General features: G+C 43.6%; 1 protein-coding gene across 10 annotated transcripts in view; it reads left to right on the top strand.

The window, feature by feature from the left end:
* KTN1 (kinectin 1) overlaps positions 1-16196 on the top strand; it is a 78099-nt gene extending 61903 nt beyond the window's left edge. For 7 of the 10 annotated variants that reach the window (XM_040601214.1, XM_040601219.1, XM_040601220.1 and 4 more), the window contains 11 exons: positions 1736-1825; positions 2957-3037; positions 3481-3570; positions 3659-3751; positions 5086-5157; positions 5619-5702; positions 5892-5975; positions 8363-8446; positions 9778-9870; positions 14371-14494; positions 15672-16196. In XM_040601214.1, the coding sequence (XP_040457148.1) occupies positions 1736-1825; positions 2957-3037; positions 3481-3570; positions 3659-3751; positions 5086-5157; positions 5619-5702; positions 5892-5975; positions 8363-8446; positions 9778-9870; positions 14371-14494; positions 15672-15676 (900 nt within the window). In that variant the 3' untranslated portion in view covers positions 15677-16196. The remainder of the gene's footprint in view (positions 1-1735; positions 1826-2956; positions 3038-3480; positions 3571-3658; positions 3752-5085; positions 5158-5618; positions 5703-5891; positions 5976-8362; positions 8447-9777; positions 9871-14370; positions 14495-15671) is intronic. The other 3 variants (XM_040601222.1, XM_040601217.1, XM_040601221.1) reach the window with 1 other exon arrangement.
* Positions 16197-17611: the final 1415 nt, after the last annotated feature.

Genomic DNA, 17611 nt, shown 5'->3' with positions numbered 1-17611 from the left:
GGAGGCATTAACTTTTACTGCAATTTAAATATAGTCTGTTCTGAGTGATCATTCATATACTTTCACCTCTGCTTCTTGTTGTCTTTAGGTTTCTTTATTTTTTTTATCCTTAGTTTGTGGGCATGCTGATTTTTGATTTCTGTTTGCATAATTGTTAGAGCTGTTGTGAATTGTTGTGGGGAGCTCTGGAATAAAAACTGCTGGTGAGCAACCTGCTTTCTTCTACTGGGCTTTCACGGTGCTTGAACAAATTTATTGGACCTCTGAAGAAAAGGACTAAATTGGTATTGAAAAAACTGGGAACTTTTCAGGAAAACTGTGTCACCACAACTGTGAATTTCCTCCTTGAAAGCATATGAAGCTCGACAGGTACCATCAGAGCCAATGTTCAAAATGATATGGGGTGTGAAGTGCTCTGAAAGGTGCTTGCGTTTATGAGCCTGATTTGGTGTTAATTGCCATTGTGCAGAATTCAAAAAAGCATCAAAATAACTTTAAAAACACAAGTCAAGTAGCTAGAAGCAGAGGAGCTCTGATTTGGGATTGTGCATCTGTGTTGGAGATGTGTCCACTCTTTGCTTGGCCCCGTGTTCAAAGAAGTTGTGTACCTGCTTTTGCTGTGTGCTAACGCTTGCCTGCTTTCTCTTGCAGTTGGAAGACTTCATCAAACAGCCATTTGCCACTTTTCAGTCGTTCCTATATTGCTGAAAACTAACACACTTAGCACACCTTCACAACCTGATGTCTCCTGTCCGTTTCTGTCTCTGAATCTCAACCTACTAATGCCACCGATCTCTTGCAGCAGAGGAACTCAGAGCAGCAAGGCGCAGTAGCACTGATGTCAAAGGAAAAAAACAAACCTGAATATTAGTGAAGGATTTTTGCTGAAAGCTGCCTTCTGTGCAGGGTTTCAGGCTTTCTGCATTTAAACTTATATGGGAGCCTGAGCGTCATATGGCTAAATTAAACCAATCTGCCACAAGCACAGCAAGCAAACGTCTTGTGGCTGGTCTGCTTTTAATGTTAAGTAAAAGGAACAATAAATCTGTGGTGCCTTGGCTCTGTGTATTCACATTTGCAGAGCTATGACAAAGAAAACCTGGAGATTGTCACACAGCTCTAATAATTATTTCCCATTGCATCCAAGCTTCGGGAAGGAGGATGTAAGGGTCTCCCTCTCGAGTACCTAAAAATAATACTTCGAAGCTACAGTCTTGCTTTCTTGGCCTGGTTCAAATGTGCATTAACACAAAGTTTCCTTTTGACTTTAATTGTATTTTTGTTGTGGTGATATTAATTTGTGGTAATTTTTCCCCCCACCTAAAAGTGTTTAAAATAAGTATGGATTTCAAAAAAATTGTTGATCAAACTTCTTGTTTTTGAGATAGCTTAGCCTGAGTGGCAGGGTTGGTGTGATCTGTGGATGCAGTACTCGGCACAGTGTAGTTTGTTGGGAACCAGTGAATGATGGTGTAATTTCTGTACAGACAGGCTAGATTGGAGGAGAACTTAAGAAAATAAAAGGTTAAGCATGAACAAATGCAAAGGCCAAATTCTGAAGCAATTAATTGTGAATTTTTGAAGCATTCACTGGCAATTTTGGAGACTATAATGCCTTTCTCACTTAAAAAAAATACTTTCTGGGTTAAGTATTTTACTTCAGGCACAAAAGAGGCTATTGCAAGGTTCTTGAAGTGTGTTGCCCAGTTTCATGTGAGCCTTTCTCTTGGTTTAGGAGAAGCAGCAGCATTTGGAAGCTGCTGAGGCGGAGACACGTGAACTACTCCAGAAGCTGTTCCCCAAAGTCTCTCTTCCTTCTAATGTGGTAAGAGAAGTGACCCTTCCTACCCCACTACTGGGGGCTGGGGAGCTCTGGTCCTGCTGCGCTGGGCAGTCTGGAGCGTTTCCCTGCAGTCCCCTCTGCCCCAGGGCTTTTGCGGTGGGATGTGAGTAGCGTCTTCTGGTAATAAATACCTGGACTTGCCAGCGGCAGAGGCAAAACTGCAGTCTGTTATTTCAAGAAAAGTGTTAAAACAAAAAAGTTATCGTTATCTTGTCTTTTTTTTTTTTTTTCCCCGCCCCAACATCTGATTAATCTGCCTGCGTTATCTTGTGTCTAACCAAGATAGTAAATTTTCAGGGCTGGATAAGGTCTGCCGTGTGTTTGCTCAGTGTCTGGCATGATGTGGATCCATATCTCCCGCGTCAGCTGCGCACATAATGGCTGGCCCCCCTTTCCAGAGGGTTGTGCTGCCTCAGTGCCAGTTCATATAGTTCAAGAGGGTTTGTTTTGTTCCCAGAGTTGCTTTGAAAAGCACCGATTTCCAACTTCTGTATTCTTGGTGGTTTTCAGTTGTTTGCAAGGGAAGTGCACTGGGTTCGTGTGGTTTGGGTTGTGCGAGTGATGTGAAGTGAGTCTGGAAATAAGGGGTCTGCATTTCATCTGTAAGGTCTAGAGGTTTTCATTACTCATATTTAAAATTATTCTCAAATGTGCTAAAGTTAATCTGATGAACCAGAAATAGTCTTTAGGAAGGCTGTTTCTGTAAGGTTATAAAACAGTCTTCCTAGTGAGCTCCCCCGAATTACGAAGCAAGTGTCTGCTTTAACTGCTTAGGGATTTTGGAAAAGATTCCCTTAAGCCTTCAGATACTTCTTGTAGAGCCCTGACACTTGCAGGGAGACCTCTGTCACCCAGTTGTATTTCAGCACTTCCAAGCCCCTGTGAACCATGTGTGTCTCAGCCTCGTGCTCCTGGATTGCTGCCTGCCGACTGTCAGCTCGGCTCAGCTGCATAGGCAGTACTAGCTGAACCACTGCTGTCAGGCTGTGTTAGCTCCAGGGAATTAAGGAATGGAAACGCTGCTCTGTTAAACCTGTACTTGGGAGGCAAATATCCTGAAGGTAGTTTGACTGAGGTTTTTCCTCAGCTTTAACTGGATGCGTTTCCCAACAGAGCCACAGTGAATGGATGCGTGGGTTTGAAAAGATGGCTGAAGAATACTTGAGAGAGGCTTCAGGATCTGAAGATGTGAAGGTAGGCACAAACGGTGGACAGCTTCCTTGTGTGTGGCGTAGTGTATTTTTCAAGTATAAATCTTGCAAATTGTGAAGTTAGAATTGGCAAACAGGTGACAAGAAAATAGTTTTATAAATATTTGCATCTTGTAAATCAGGAATGTATTTGCATCTTCAAAAGCACCTGGTGGAGTTGTGAAAACATTCATGAAATTCAAAATACCTGTTCCCTCTTCCAAGTAGCTGTTTTTTTCAGGCAACTCAGAATTACGGCTGTAGCTCAAATGAAGTTTGTGGTTGAGAGTTGTAGGTGACCGTTGCACTTGCTGTTGTCTTTGCGTCGGTTGGAAAGACAGACCTGCCAGTGAATGATACCAGCTTGCTTGCTGAAATAAGTTAAATAATAAACTCAGATCCATCAGCTGAGATGTGACTCTTCTGGTCCCTTTTCTCTTTTGCCAGGCAATGGAGCAGAAGTTGAAGGAGGCCGAGGAAATGCACATACTGCTGCAACTGGAGTGTGAGAAATACAAATCTGTTCTGACAGAGACGGTAAGCAGGATGCCTGGTCACCTGTGCCTGTGATGTTGCAGGCTGCCTTTCTTTTGCTGCAAGCTTTCAAACCCTGCTCTCTTCTTAGGAGACAATTTTTCAAAGGCTACAGAGGAGCGTGGAAGAGGAAGAAAGTAAATGGAAGATAAAAGTTGAAGAATCACAGAAGGAACTTAAACAGGTATTTCTGACGAGCTGCTTTTTGTGGCAGCCAGGCAGTTTCTGCTTGAAGTTGCAGAGGGTGTTTGAGCGCAGGTGAAGGCAGGTGTAGAACAGCCCTGGCTGCCTGGTTTGATGTGTGTGTGCCCAACGGATGAAAAAGGTGAAGTCTGCAACCACTATAATAGGAATGATCCCTCCTTATAACAATCGTATTTTTGGTGCTCTGATCCTTAGTTTCATGCCAAGAGTGACTTTTATTTTTGAGGAGCACATTTCCATTTAAAAAAAACCTAAAAAGTCGAGCAATTGTTGCTGCTTTAGATTTGTGTGGCTATGCCTGTTGCCATCTTCAGCGAAGCAAGAATAAGTGAACAGCCCAGGTATAAGATCTTTGTGACACAGATTTGTCATGATGGTCAGTCTCTTACAGGTGATGCAGGAGGCGGCCAAATAGCACGTAGTAATACTAATGCTGACAGGATGGGAAGTTGAAGATTCAGGAAGGTGTATGTGTCCCATTAATATGCCCAGGAATGTATGTTTTTCTGATCCTGGCAACTCAAACTATATTGCTGTTGAGCACCTGATTTTTTTCCAATGTGCATTTGTGAACAGACACAAATCTCTTTGTGCTAAAATTTAAGTATCAATAACAATTTTTGGAAGCTGTTGAAATACTGCTTAATCCATTATGGTCAATTAATTAGACTTGAAATTGCCTGCAAAGCTTTCCTTTTTAGGAAGGCTCTGTTGCTAGCAAAAATGCTAAGAAAAAACCAAAAAAGTCTTTTATATTTCTTTCCTGATCTACAGTTCAAGTAGGTCAAACTGCTTTTCATTTCTAAAGTACTTCTACTTAGTAAATTTGAGTGCCGTGTGTGAGTACGGAGCAAAAGGATAGATGACTTGTAAACATCTTCTTGAGGGACAAAAGGCGGTTGGATCTTGAACTATAGATGTGCTACCATCTGCCATGCTTAATAAAGCTTCTAATAAGGCTTTATTAATGTGGGTTTACTACATACAGTACGTGGATGGAGATGGTCTTCCCTGTCTAGGACAGGTATTTCCCTTATCGTGGCTAATGGGCAACTGGCTTAGTCCTTATATTTCAAATCTTTCAGGCATCTAGGCTCTGAATATGTCAAAGAATGATTTGTGTTGGGAGAAGGTAGGAAAGGTGTCCTTAATGGAGACTCAGTATATTGAGTTATTTGAGTCAGCATCCTATTTTGTTCAATCAGTCTGATTTCATCCCTAATATTTTTATATTGTAGATGCAGGCTTGTGTGTATATAGAGTTTGTCTTCAACCAACCCAACTAAATATGTTTATCTTTCTTGAAAACTGCAGATGCGTTCTTCAGTCATTGCTTTGGAGCATGAAGTAGAGAGATTAAAGGAAGAAAGCAAAGAAGTTGAAACTGTACGTGCAGGTGGCTTTTTTTTGTCTTTGAAGCTGTCTGTTACTTAAACATGATTTAGGCTTACGCTGGAAGTCTGAACTTACTGGGACTTCTCTCCTGGAAGTAGTACAGCCTGTGCTGCAGTCTAAACTGAATCTTTTGGCCAATGTTTTTAAGAAGCAAAGAAGCTGGGTGCTGGCATTTGTCCTGTTTTGTACATCTGTATTCACCCACTGGAACTCTTGCCTTGTGAGACTGAGCAGTTTACTGCCTGGTGATGATCTGGGGCTTGGTTCTTTATCTTTTCATCTTTTTGAAGTATAACAGTTTAAATCTGTGCTTTTGCCTTCACTGGGTTTCAAACGCTTTCTAAATGTCATGGAATATTTGATAGACATTTATAGCTAATTATAAATCAAGAAAATGATACTGCAAGAAAACATTGAAAACATCTGTTTTAACTCTGTTTTTCTGTTTCTAGCTTAAAAAAGAGAGAGAACATTTGGAAAGTGAACTAGAAAAGGCAGAAATAGAGCGATCTACTTATGTTTCAGAAGTCAGAGAGGTAAACATAATTGACCAAACTGTTATTTTTCTTTTGATTACCAGTTGGCTGACAAACTAATCTAATGCTTAGCCCCTGTGGCTGAGGAGTTTGTATGCTTGTGACCTTAGGGTAGAGCAACACTCACTGAGCAGAAGAAAAGTGGGCATCCTAAGGAGACAAATCCTAAAACTCTAAACTTCATTTCAGCTCAAAGATCTGTTGACTGAATTGCAGAAAAAACTTGATGATTCATATTCTGAAGCAGTAAGACAGAATGAAGAGTTAAATTTGGTAAGAAGCTTGTTCTCCGCTGGGCACAAAATAGGCTCCCAGCATACTTATGAAGCGGAGACTTATTTCAAATCCTGTCTGTTCTGCTAACCTCTTCAGCTTGATATTTTTGTCCATTGCAATCATTTATGTAGTCTGACTTTTACAATTTGTCTCTTTCTCTGCTCCTAACAATAGCCTGTCTGGTTCTTAAGACTTTTTCCAAAGTCTGTAAGACTTTCATTCCTGAAACTTCTTGAGAATCAACGTTTTACAGTGGTAGACATGGGCAACAGCAAATATAATGTCCTTAGAGCAACAGAAGCTGTGCTCCCATCAGTTTAACGTGAGGATTATTCTCTGGTGGTTTTTTTTTTCCAAAGCTTTTGAGGATGCAACTGTGGTATCTGTGTTCTGGCTGTGCAGAGCCTTTTTCATCCTCCTCTGTATGTACAGAAATTGGCCCAAACTGATGTTGGATTAATTCATAGTATCCAGCCATTCAGCGGCTGGCATCCTGACGTGGCTGAATAGCTGCGCTGGCTTGGGGCATGCACTGTGTTACAGTGTGTTTGGCTAGGAATGCTCTCCAGCCAATAATGCTCCTATACCAAGTTTTCTCAAGGAGTTGGATTAACTGAGGCCAGACCTGTATACCCGGAGATGCATGGCTTCCTGGATTAAGCCCTTTCATTTCTCACTTGTTTCAGTGATGTGTTTTTTAAGGCTGCAGGAGCACTCGGATCCTTCCTCTGCATGTGCTTGAACAGTGCTTTCTTGCTTTTGAGCCAGGATCAGGGAAGGTTGTCTCTGTCACTATGTCTTTGTTGGGTTTTGGAGTAGTTGATGGGACAACCTGTCACTGCAGGCTGAGCTGCTGATCTCACCAGGGTACTGCCGCTAACGTAACTGGCTTAAAATAGTTGATTTTAAAAAATAAAACGGAACCCACCACCACAATAACGATCCGCTTAAGTTAATGGTATGCTTGGCAAGTCTAGTACAGCATTGATTAGCATCCTGCCTCAGCAACCAAAGCCTCTCCTTTTGAAAGCAAGGGAAATGGGAATTGAATGCATATCTTAGAGTTAATCAGTAAACGCCAACCTCTTGAATATAAGAGGCAACAATCCATTATGTCTGTAACAACAGCAGCTTTAAAGGCTGAGCTCCCTGCTAGGGCAGCTTGACTCTGCAATCTGGTGATGCTGTGCTGGTAGGAGCATGAGGAGGTGGTAAACAACTACCTTCACGAAAATGGCTCAGGAATGCTGTCCAGTGTATATGAGGGTGGATTTTCTTGCTGTAGGCAGGAGGTTGAGGAGTGGAAGTGATGGGATTTCAGGATGTTTCCCACTAATTTATAAGGTGAGCAAGGTGAGAAGCTGAAACTGCAGAGGAGCTCAACAGTGCTTCCCCAAAATGTAGAAAACTAGCATCCACCAGCCCAGGTGCTCCAAAGGGGGAAACTTTCCAGGGGTGAGACTAATACAGTGCAAAGGTTTGGAATCGGTGAGAATTCAGGGCTCTGAGTAGCCTATTGTTCACTTCTTTAATCCCCTGCTGGCTCCCAAGAAGACTGACAGCAGAAATAGTGAACATTAACACACTGCACTTCAGAGGCACAAATCCAACCAAATTGGCACTCGAGCTTCTTGTTAGCACTCCTGTTTGAGGCTCAAGCCTTAAGTGCTGTGACTGGTTCTGTGTGCTGTGTTGAAGAGCAATTGAAATATTCTTTAAAAAATGTTTATATCCTTTGGAAGGCTGTAGTTTAAGGGCAGCTAGTACGAAGTATTCATCCCTCTTGACTGAAATAGTTTCACTTTTTTTGGATTGAATCTAAACACAATTGACAGCTTATTATACCCTTGTCAGTGATTCATGCCTCGATGTGACATTAACAGACTGGTTAAGTCAACATAGTTGTAGTAAGTGGTTCTTTATGAAGATGACAAGTAGAGCTTTTTAGTTTATTCATCAGTAAAGTGACTGTTTTGCCTGAATTAGGAAGATGACTCTATGTTTTTGCATATTTGCTATGAATTAAGCTGGAGTCTGGGCTGACTTTTGTGTAAGAGTGCTGGAGAGGCTGATGTACTGTTAGTACTGCTAATATTCCTACTGGTGATGGAGTTTAGAAGTTGAAACAGCGTGTAACGAAGCTGATGCCAACCATGTCTCTTCTGTAGTTTCCTTTCTTTACGTTTATCTTTACAGATGGAGTCTCTTTTCCTTGACTGTCATTGTAAATCTCATCATACATGTTGACTAATCCGGTCTGTGCAATAATTGTTAGTAATCTTAGTCCGTTTGCAGTCAGTGTGCACTGGGTTAATCTGTGGGACAGACAGATGAAATCCATCTATGTGTGAAGGAAACTGATTTTCTTTGTTACTGTTTTGCAGCTGAAAACACAGCTAAATGAAACATTATCGAAACTCAAAGTTGATCAGAATGAGAGACAGAAGGTAGCTGGTGACCTGCCCAAGGTAAGCAGAGACCCTTAACGGTTACAGATCTAAATGTAATTGAAACCCTCAAGATCTGTAGTTTTGCAGTCCTGGAAAATGTGATGATTTGAGTGGCTTGAGGAGACTGCCTTCTTGGTGGGGTGGCTTACTCCACTTGCTGGTTCCCCAGGTGACTGGGGCTGCAGGAGTAGCTCATGCAAGCTACCTGCATGTCTGTTGAAATGATAAAAATGCAACTAACAGCTCTACTTAATTAGCCTTCTTGAAAGAGTCTCTTGTTCATGATAATCTTACGCCAGTGGGAATAAGTGGTGATTTGGGATTGACAAATAACTCTTTAAAGAAACCCAGCCTAACAAAGAGCCCACACCACAGCCTGAAGCTTTTAAATCCAGTCTCAAATGGCAGTGGGTTACAAGTTGGTTTACAAGCCATCTGCCCGTTTGCACTTGGTTACAAATAGGCTATAACCTAGGAGACTGCGAATCAGAGTTAGCTCTGTGCAAGCCTGATGAGACAAGCAGGTGGGTTACCTCTGCTCTTCCTCAATGGCCTCTCTGGCAAGATGGATTGGAGTGGGCAGTCTTTATGCATGAGAGGTCCCAGTGCTGTCCGTCAACCCAGAAACGGACCTCTCACAGGAGAACTGATAAATGGAGACAAGAATAGCCTGTAGAGCAGCTGAGCTCTGGCTCCAGACTGTATAATGCCTTTTTCCTTCCGTGGTAGATGCATAGTAAGGATATGGGGCTGTGTTTTTGCAGCGCTGGAGTGGGGAGAGCTGTTGGTGGGGCAGGTCTTGTCTTGGACAGGGACACATGGAAAAGCACTGCCAGGAGGTGAGAAGCTAAAGGACACCTGCTGTAATAAGAAGGTGGTTAAAACATTTTGCTTAGGACGATTGTTGGATGTTGACATACGAAGTGAGCTGTGCAGGTGTCTGTGGTTCATGGTATAATCTGTATAAATGTGGATCTATGATCAGATTTTTGGAGACCTGCCCGCACTTGCTACAAAAAAACCCCTCTTGCACAAAAAAATTTGCGGCACAATTTTTATGTAATAACCTTACGTGAGACTATTAAAGCTTCCCTGTAGAATTGCTCTCAAATGCAAGTGGGCTGATGTGCAACATACTAATTGTAAGGAGACACGTCAGTCTTGGCAAATGTGTTGGTCCCCTGAGTAAATCTGGCATAAAACAGATTTCCTCCTGAACAGTGATTTCTGTGTGTCTAGTGCTCTTGGAGAGGTGGGGGTTTGCTTCTCAGCCTTTGCTAGTTGTTGTCTCTCTCCTGTTTTGTGTTTTTGGTTTGGTTTGTTTTTTTTTTTTTTTTCTTTCCCTACAGGCCCAGGAGTCTTTGGCATCTCTTGAGAGAGAAATTGGAAAAGTTGTTGGGGATGCCAATGTTATTGAAAACAGCGATGTTTGCACAGAGTCGGTGAGTGTTTCTTTTGAGCCCACACTCAAGGGCAATGCAAATATCATACAAAGTATGATCTTAAGGAAGCGAGGTCCAGCAAAGAAACAGGTCATGTGCTGCTGATGGTAAATTAAGGCTTGATGAGATTTCCTGTCCTACAGCTTGTTGGGGTGGTGTCCTGCAGCTGGATCCCAAGGTTGCATTGGGACTTCTGCTGTCATCTAGGTTGTGACCTCTTTCCCATGGCTCAAATTTGCAAGGAGGAAGAAGGGGAGAGATTCTGGACAGGAGATCTGGGTTTCTGATGGGTTGTTGGTTTGGGCAAAAGTGGGAAGATCCCAGCCTTGTCCCTTCTTGAAGGGAAGCTAAAAATAAATCTGCTGATAACTAAATGAGCTTAAAATACTAACTGTTGGGTTGGTGCTTGCTGCCATCTGTAACTCCAAAGAAGGCAGTCTTGTGTGCCCTGTGACACCGTGGCAGAGAATGTCTTTTGCCAGAACGTTGACCCTTCTGGTCCTCTGCAGCTGTGGGCCAGAGCCTGTCCTTAGACACTGGTAGGTGTCAGAATTCAACTTCAGCTAGTCCTGGCTCCTGGGAGTTTGTGCTGACCTTGAGGTGGTCCAGCAGCAAATTCTTGCGAGGCTGTGCTTCAGTAAGCTACAGGCTTGAGCACTGCCTTGTGCTGTGGATGGGCAACTCTCCAGACCGATGGTGTTTTTGTGTTCTCCAGTAATGGCATTGCAATTGCACAGTCTGGAATTGTGTGGACTCTGTCTGGGGTGGCCTGTTTTCACGCTTACAGGTAACTCACCTGAGCCTGTGGGTTACTCTTAGCACGGATGATTGCAGAACTGCTTGTGTAGCTGGTACTCGGAGTGCTCCCCTAAAAACACACCACCTGTACAAGCAGTTGATTTGTGGCTTTGTAACTGGACTTCTCCATCTCTGGAAACGAGAGCTTTCACACCAGCTTCAAAATAGTGTCAGGTCAGCTTTCCAGAAGGCGGTTGGGAAGGGAAAGGCTAAAGCAGATGCTTTCCCAGCACACTGTACACAGCTAGATGTGGTCAGCAGAACTCATTACCTGTTTTCTCCTGATAGAGTGGAAGGAAACACTCTTGTTGAAGCAGAGCACTTGCTGATAGGACAAATAATTCATGTTGAGTCTTCTGAGGAGCACTGCCAAAAAGCCTTTGTCTTTGTAGTCATTAGCAGAAATGGAATGGCTTTTCCAGAGTCAGTCAGCATCCACGACTAATCACACTTGAATTGTGGGCTCATCCTGTCTGAGCCGGAGATGCAGTGAGACTGTGGATGTCCCACCCCTGTGAGCTGGTTGCCTGGGAGTGATGGTAGGTCTGGTGAGCCCTCTCCTGTGTTCCCAGCAAGAAGCCAGCTGTGATGGTGACAATTGGGTGCTCTGTGTCTCCACAGCAGGCAGGAGAAGAAAAGCTCTTCTCAAACCAGTGCCAAACTGCTTGCTTTCTGCTACACCTTACCTAAGCAATGCCATCAGCTGTGGCATTTTGTGGCTGGTGACACTGGTGAGACCTCCTGCGCTGGGTGTCATTAAATGTGCCCTGTGGTGGCCCAAGTATGCTAGTTAGGTTTAATCGTTTTAGCCTTAACTTGCATAATTCCTCTGGGTCATGCGTTGTTCTCTTGTAGCTGCGTGGGCACGCTGTGGAACCCTAACCAGGTTTCCTCCAGAATATCCATCGCTTTATTCTAAAGAGGGGGGTGGAAAAACAGTCCTAATAAACCTGTAATTAAGCCTTCATTAGTAAAAATATGTAAATTGTCTAAACAGTGCTCTTGACAGGTAGCCGTTGGCAGAGGCTGAAATTAGAATATTTTCTTTATCTTCTTCCCCAAGCCCTTCTTACTGCATTTTTTTTAGGGAGAAAAAAACCCCACAAACCTCTCCCCAGAAGCCTAAAAACGCAGCTTAAAATAGCTTTCGGATTAAAAAAGAAAGTCTTCCAGCCACTTCCACCTAGCAACAGTCTCTCTCTTTCCTTTTTTAAGAAGGACCTGAAACCACGTGCTTGAAAATGAGCATATTTGTTCCTTCTGGGGACTGGAACTCAACCCACAAAATTGAGAAATGATGCTCGCCTAAACCCTCAAACACATTCTGTGTGTTTTCTTTAGATTCCTTTTCTTTCTATTTAAAAATAGACCATTTGGTTTTTCTAATCAGCTTCCTTGTCACTTATAGGACTAGATGATGACTAAAGGGCGCCTTTTAGTATGCTTTAAGGAAGTCATTTATATTCAGCAGCTGGCTTAGGTGGTAAACTTATTTTGAGGCTTATGAAATCTAATGTGCTTTCCCCCCCAGATCTCAATATAAAACACTGCATCACTGAAAACTGGAAATACCGTGTGTGTAAAGCACGGTGGAGGGGAATCTGTCAGTTCAGCACCAGCTCTGTGATCGCAGGGGGTTCACTACTAGCATCGTCTTTCTCTCTTCATCCCCATATCCCAAGGACATGCTTTCCCCTGAGTCACAGAGAGCGTGGGGCTGGGGCACAGCAGTGACTGCATAAGGGCAGCCTTGCACTCCTGGGTTGGCAGAAGCTGCAGTATGGCTGTGCTCAGCCCGAGTCCATCGGGACCTGGTCAGGATTGGCCCCAGAGGGTTGGGGATGTTTGTGGGTAAATATCTCCTGAGATTAGTGAAGTCACAGAACAGAAGGGAGAGGAAGCAAGTAGGGGAAGAGTAGAGCCGTTCCCAGAGATGAACGGAGAGCGAATTGAAAGGCTCCTTCACTGCTTGTGATGGTTTCCATGCTAATGCACGTGCACTTTCATACCCAGTACTATCAGTCAGTGCTGCAATTCATTCATTTGCTGGGATGCTAATTGCATTTGCCTCTGCACTTTCATCAATCTGCACGAGACTGCTAAGTGAAGTCTCAGTCTTGACAGACCTGATTTTCTACTTTAATAAGGGTAAAACAGGTTAAGGCTACCCTATTATGGATTCCCGATGATTTTTTTTTTTTTTTTTTTTTTTTTTTTTACAATAGAGAAATGTTTACCAGTTGCATCAAGTAAAAGCTTTGCAATATATTGCTTTGTTCTCTTGCCTGAGCCTGGAGTAGTGTCTATAATGGTGCAGGTGGTTGAGTTTGATTTACTTCCCGCCCTGCGTTACAGCTAGTCTAGCGGCATTTCCAGCCAAATGGGAGCTGGGAAAGTGGCCCTCTCTGAACTCGCTCTGATTTCTCTGAAGCTCTAGGGAGAGATTTGCAACAGCATTATGCATCAGTCTCATTCTGTTAGTAAAGCTGCTTTCAGTTGGATGGGGTTGGCTGATGCTGAGTGCTTGTGAACACCTCTGTGCTCATGTTGAGAGCTGCGTACTTCTGTATCACTGACACCAGGGCAGAGTTGTTTATTTTTAGCTGTTAAATTGCGAAGGAAGGCTGTCCTGCAGGTTATCTGCATGTCCATATTATGAGCTGAGTAAGAAGTAGTAAATGTGCATTTTACAGGTGGAGTTCTTTCTGTGTCTCTGAAGGAGCTAATCAATAAAGGTAATAAAACAGGTGGTATATCACTGTTAGCTCAGCAAGACTGACTTTGGAGAGGGGGACAGGCAAGAGGGGAAGAGTCCATTTTGAGTTGTGACACTTCCTTATTAATAAACTGTTGAACGCCTTAAAAAAAAAAAGCAAAGCAGCGCTTGTTTTAAAAAAGCAAGCTCAGCATTTTCATTTCAGCACAAGAAACCAGTTTTCTATCTCTTGGTAGCTTTTTTTCCTTTTCTCCACGTTAACTGGTGCTCAGACTGCTTTGTGAAGTCCTCATCCAAGTGTGGGTGTCACTGGCAAGCAGGAATTTCTCAGGGGCTCGGAGCAGAGGATGAGCCAGTAGGGCAGCTGCTGGGCAGCAGCCCATGTCCTGAGCCTGGAGAGGAGCGCTGGTGCTGTGGTGTGGGTGGGGAAAGGTGTGTTTCTCCAGCCAGCTCTTTCAAGTGGTTTTACAGCTGGATTGGCCATTACATATAGCTGAGGACACCACCCCACAGATCCTCTTACAGACCAAGTCCTTGGTGGTCCAGGAGCCTTGTTGTTACAGCTGAGGGGATCAGAAGCCATCCCTGTGCTTAGCAGCCTGTGTTTTAAACCATATGCTTTCATCTGCATGGGGTTTTCAGCCAGGCCTGTGGGGTAGTAACTTCTGAGGCTGGATCAGCTGTGGTTACAAGCACAGTTCCTGGAAGCAGTGAGTAAGTGGAGCCCTGGGCAGGCAGGGTGGGAGCCAGAGCTCCGTGATGCTCTCGCTGGCATTCAGTGTGTGCAGGTAATTCACTGGAACAGGAAATAGCTTTATGACTTTGAACCATGTTCTCTTTAAATGTGGCCATAACCCTCTGACTTACAAGAGATGTTCCCATCTGTGCAAGGAGTTGTAATTTTATAGGGAAGATCTAATTCTAGGCTTTCTTGGTAATGAGATTGTAAATGAGTTTTTAATGATTTTTTTTTTTTCCTCTTCCAGGAATTGACTGATGAAAGACTAAATGTGGCAGTGAATCTTAACCAGGATGTAGGTCATCTCAAGAAGCTGCTTGTGTCAGTAAGCCAAATGCTGTCAAAGGGACGAGAACACTACCAGCTAGTAGGTAGGTACAGCTGGTGGCAGTCTAGTTGAACCGGTGGGGTGGCTGTCAGGAAGAACACTGGTCTGATGGTGCGACCCTGTTCAGATTTAAGAAGTCAGAGGTCAAAATCTGAGACTTTCTAGGTGCAAATCATCAAAAGCTGCTAGTAGGTAACCAATTTGTTCCTCTCTGGATACGTATCTCAGTGAGCTGGGACTAATCTCACACCCCTGTGTCCCTCTCTAGGCATGTAACTCTTATCCCTCCCTTCCACTGCCTGCTACTTCATGTAGCAGGTTGCCAAGGTTTTGTTGTGCCTCTGCCTTGTTTCCTTCAGCCCAGCTACACAAGAAAAATGTCTGCACTTCCATGTTCCGATTGATTTGGGATGGAGGATATAAAGTAACCCACAGGGCTTTCAGTGAGTTAATAGCAGTGGCTTGCTGTGGTCACGGGGATATGAGCATCGGAAGCATCGGTCTGGCATGAACTCTTCATCCAATTATAGACACAAACAAGACTCTCTATTTTCATATATAGCCAGCTTGGAAACCTGGGCCTTTATGGTTGACTGCATCATGCTGGTAAACTTCTTAAATAACCGAAAGTTAGCTAATGGTTGGATAAACTCGAGACGCTTAAACTTTCTCAGGAAGCTGATGCAGCTTGTGAGCCTCTGCTAATGTGCTGTGAGCTGGGTCTGAAGGCGGGTTGTGAACTGTTCGGTTTGGGAGGCAGCGAAGCCTTGGCACTGAACGAGCTGCTGCAAGGAGTGTCAGAACTCCCTCTTGTCTACTGAGCATGGGGAAGTGTTTTTTTGCTTCCTAATTTAGGTGTGGGTTTTAGTGGGGTTTTTTGTTTTGTTTTTTTTCCTGCTCCTGCCTCCGTAATACAGCGTGGGCAGCAGAGCTGGTCTTAAAGGCTGGTAACAAGATGTTCACAGTGGGTAAGCCTGGTCTCATAGGATGAGCCTGGTGCACATGGGGGGAAGGTGCTACCTGCACCTTGGCCTCTGCTCTGGGAGGCTGTTCTGGCTTGATCACCACCACCCTGGTTTGATCCTGTGGGCTTCATCAAGGGCAGGTGCTAACGAAGTGGCTGGCGTGAGCCGCTGAAGTGCTGGCAAGGCACAGATTTGCTTGTACGCTGCCCTTTGGAAACTGCTCGGCTGATGTGGTGTTTTGTGTTTCTTTTGCAGAATGAAGTCACGGGGGAATCGTTAATTTGAGGATAGCAGAAGGCATTGTATTATATTTTGCCAAATTAAAGCCTTATTTATGTTTTCACCCTTTCTACTTTGTCAGAAGCACTGAACAGAGTTTTGTCTTTTCTAATCCTTGTTAGACTACTGATTTAAAGAAAAAACCCAACTCTGTAGACACCTCCAGAGTTTAGTTTTATAATAAAAACAAACCTGTTTGGATAATTAGACCTTTACATTCCTGGAGAGACAGTAAACACATAATCTTTTATCTTGTTTTGCTCAATAAAACTTGTTCAGAAAACTCCAACATGGTAAAGTCACCAGTGGGATATAACATTTTAATACTGATGTTGTACACTGTTATACTTAATTACATTTTTGGGATTAGCTGCCTCTGACTTCAACCTCAAGTAAACACTCCTTTTTTTTTTTTTCTTGGGTTTTTTTTTTTTTTTTTTTTTGGTTGCTAATGTAATCAGTTTTTGTAATGGTGTCACCAAATAAAGGGATGCTGTTATTCAAAGTGTTGCCGCTCTCTTCTTTTAACTGAAAGTGGGTGACTCGGGTGAGATTTCCACCTCTCCCCTCCCTGAAACAAGCATCAGGCTGCACTTGGTGTACTTGGTTTTGGGCAGAGGAGGAGGCGCAAGCTTGAGAAGAAGCAACCAGGAGTGCTTCCAGACTGAAAGTAAGAAAAGGTACTCAGGTTTTAAAAAATACAGGAAATCTCCAGCAAACCATCATGCAAAATGTGGTTCCATGTCATATATAGTCTTGGGGAAAAATCAGGGAGTACAAGGGGGAGGAACAGTTGGAAACATCAGATCGTATGGCAAAGCCAGCTGTGGTGGGAGGGTCAGACAAGTCTGCTTGGCTGCCAGTGGTGCGCAGAGTATCTCTCTTTGCCCTAGACTTGCCTCCTGGATGGGAGCCTGTGGTGGAAGGAGTTGTGCCGGGCTTGGATGCTCCTGGGTGCTTTGTTAGGAACAGATCTGGGGAGGGTCTTTGATGGGACAGGGATTAGTTTGGGGGCGTGGAGAGATCAGTTGGTTCTCCTCTGCTTTGGATTTTTAAGTGTTTCTTAGAGGAACCCTTCAGTTCTGTGGGAGATGCTTCAGTAAGCGAGGTGTTGCTTAGTTCTTGGTTACACTTGAGGACATGATTATCTGAGGGAAGGCAAAAGAACAGGGGCCAAAGTGAATTAATTGCCAAGTTAAAATGGTTCAAACTGCTTACTCTGAGCTTTTCACACTCTTGCCTTTGCGAGTTATTTTTTTGTTGTTAATGTTTTGGGTCTTTGTCACACACACACACACACCCTTGACCAGATAGGAGCTGAAATGAAGAAGTTTTTCCTTACGTGGACCCAGTGGTTTCCTGAATGATGCAAGTCCTATTGAGAGCTATGAAATAGCTCAGAAGAGGGGTAGAAAACTGAAAAACCTGTTTCTTCACAAAAGCTACCCTTGGGTTTCAACTGTAACCGTTCAACTCTCATGTTCCTTGGAAATGTTATTTCATTGAGTAAAAACTGAAATGCTTTTAGCCTGACTGTTCTGTAGGGGAAGCAGAAAGCGTTTCTGGTGCCAGGGACACCCTCTGCAACTAGACGTAAGGAAAACCTGAACCCTGGAGGGTCTCCACAGTTGCCCAGGTTATGGTCAGAGGCTGATCATTTGGCACATGTCTAGAGAACATTTTGGGGTTTTGTTTGGTTTTGTTTTGGTTTGGTTTTTTTTTGGGGGGGAGGGGGTGTAAGTAGCAGTTTAATGGATCTGTGCAGGTTTGACTGTTTCAAAACAATTGACATAAACCCACAACGTTCAGTGATGCTGTTTTGGGCTGGGGTTAGGTGGAAGCTCAACCTGGATCTGATACTCTCCTCTGGCTCCTCCACACATCTGTGTCTTGGCTGTGTTGTGTTTTTTGGGTTT

Source organism: Falco naumanni, chromosome 7 (assembly GCF_017639655.2).
Source record: "Falco naumanni isolate bFalNau1 chromosome 7, bFalNau1.pat, whole genome shotgun sequence".
In the NCBI taxonomy this organism is placed as follows: Eukaryota; Metazoa; Chordata; class Aves; order Falconiformes; family Falconidae; genus Falco; species Falco naumanni.
Note: the sequence above shows the minus strand (reverse complement) of the source record. Positions and strands in the feature narration are given on the sequence as shown.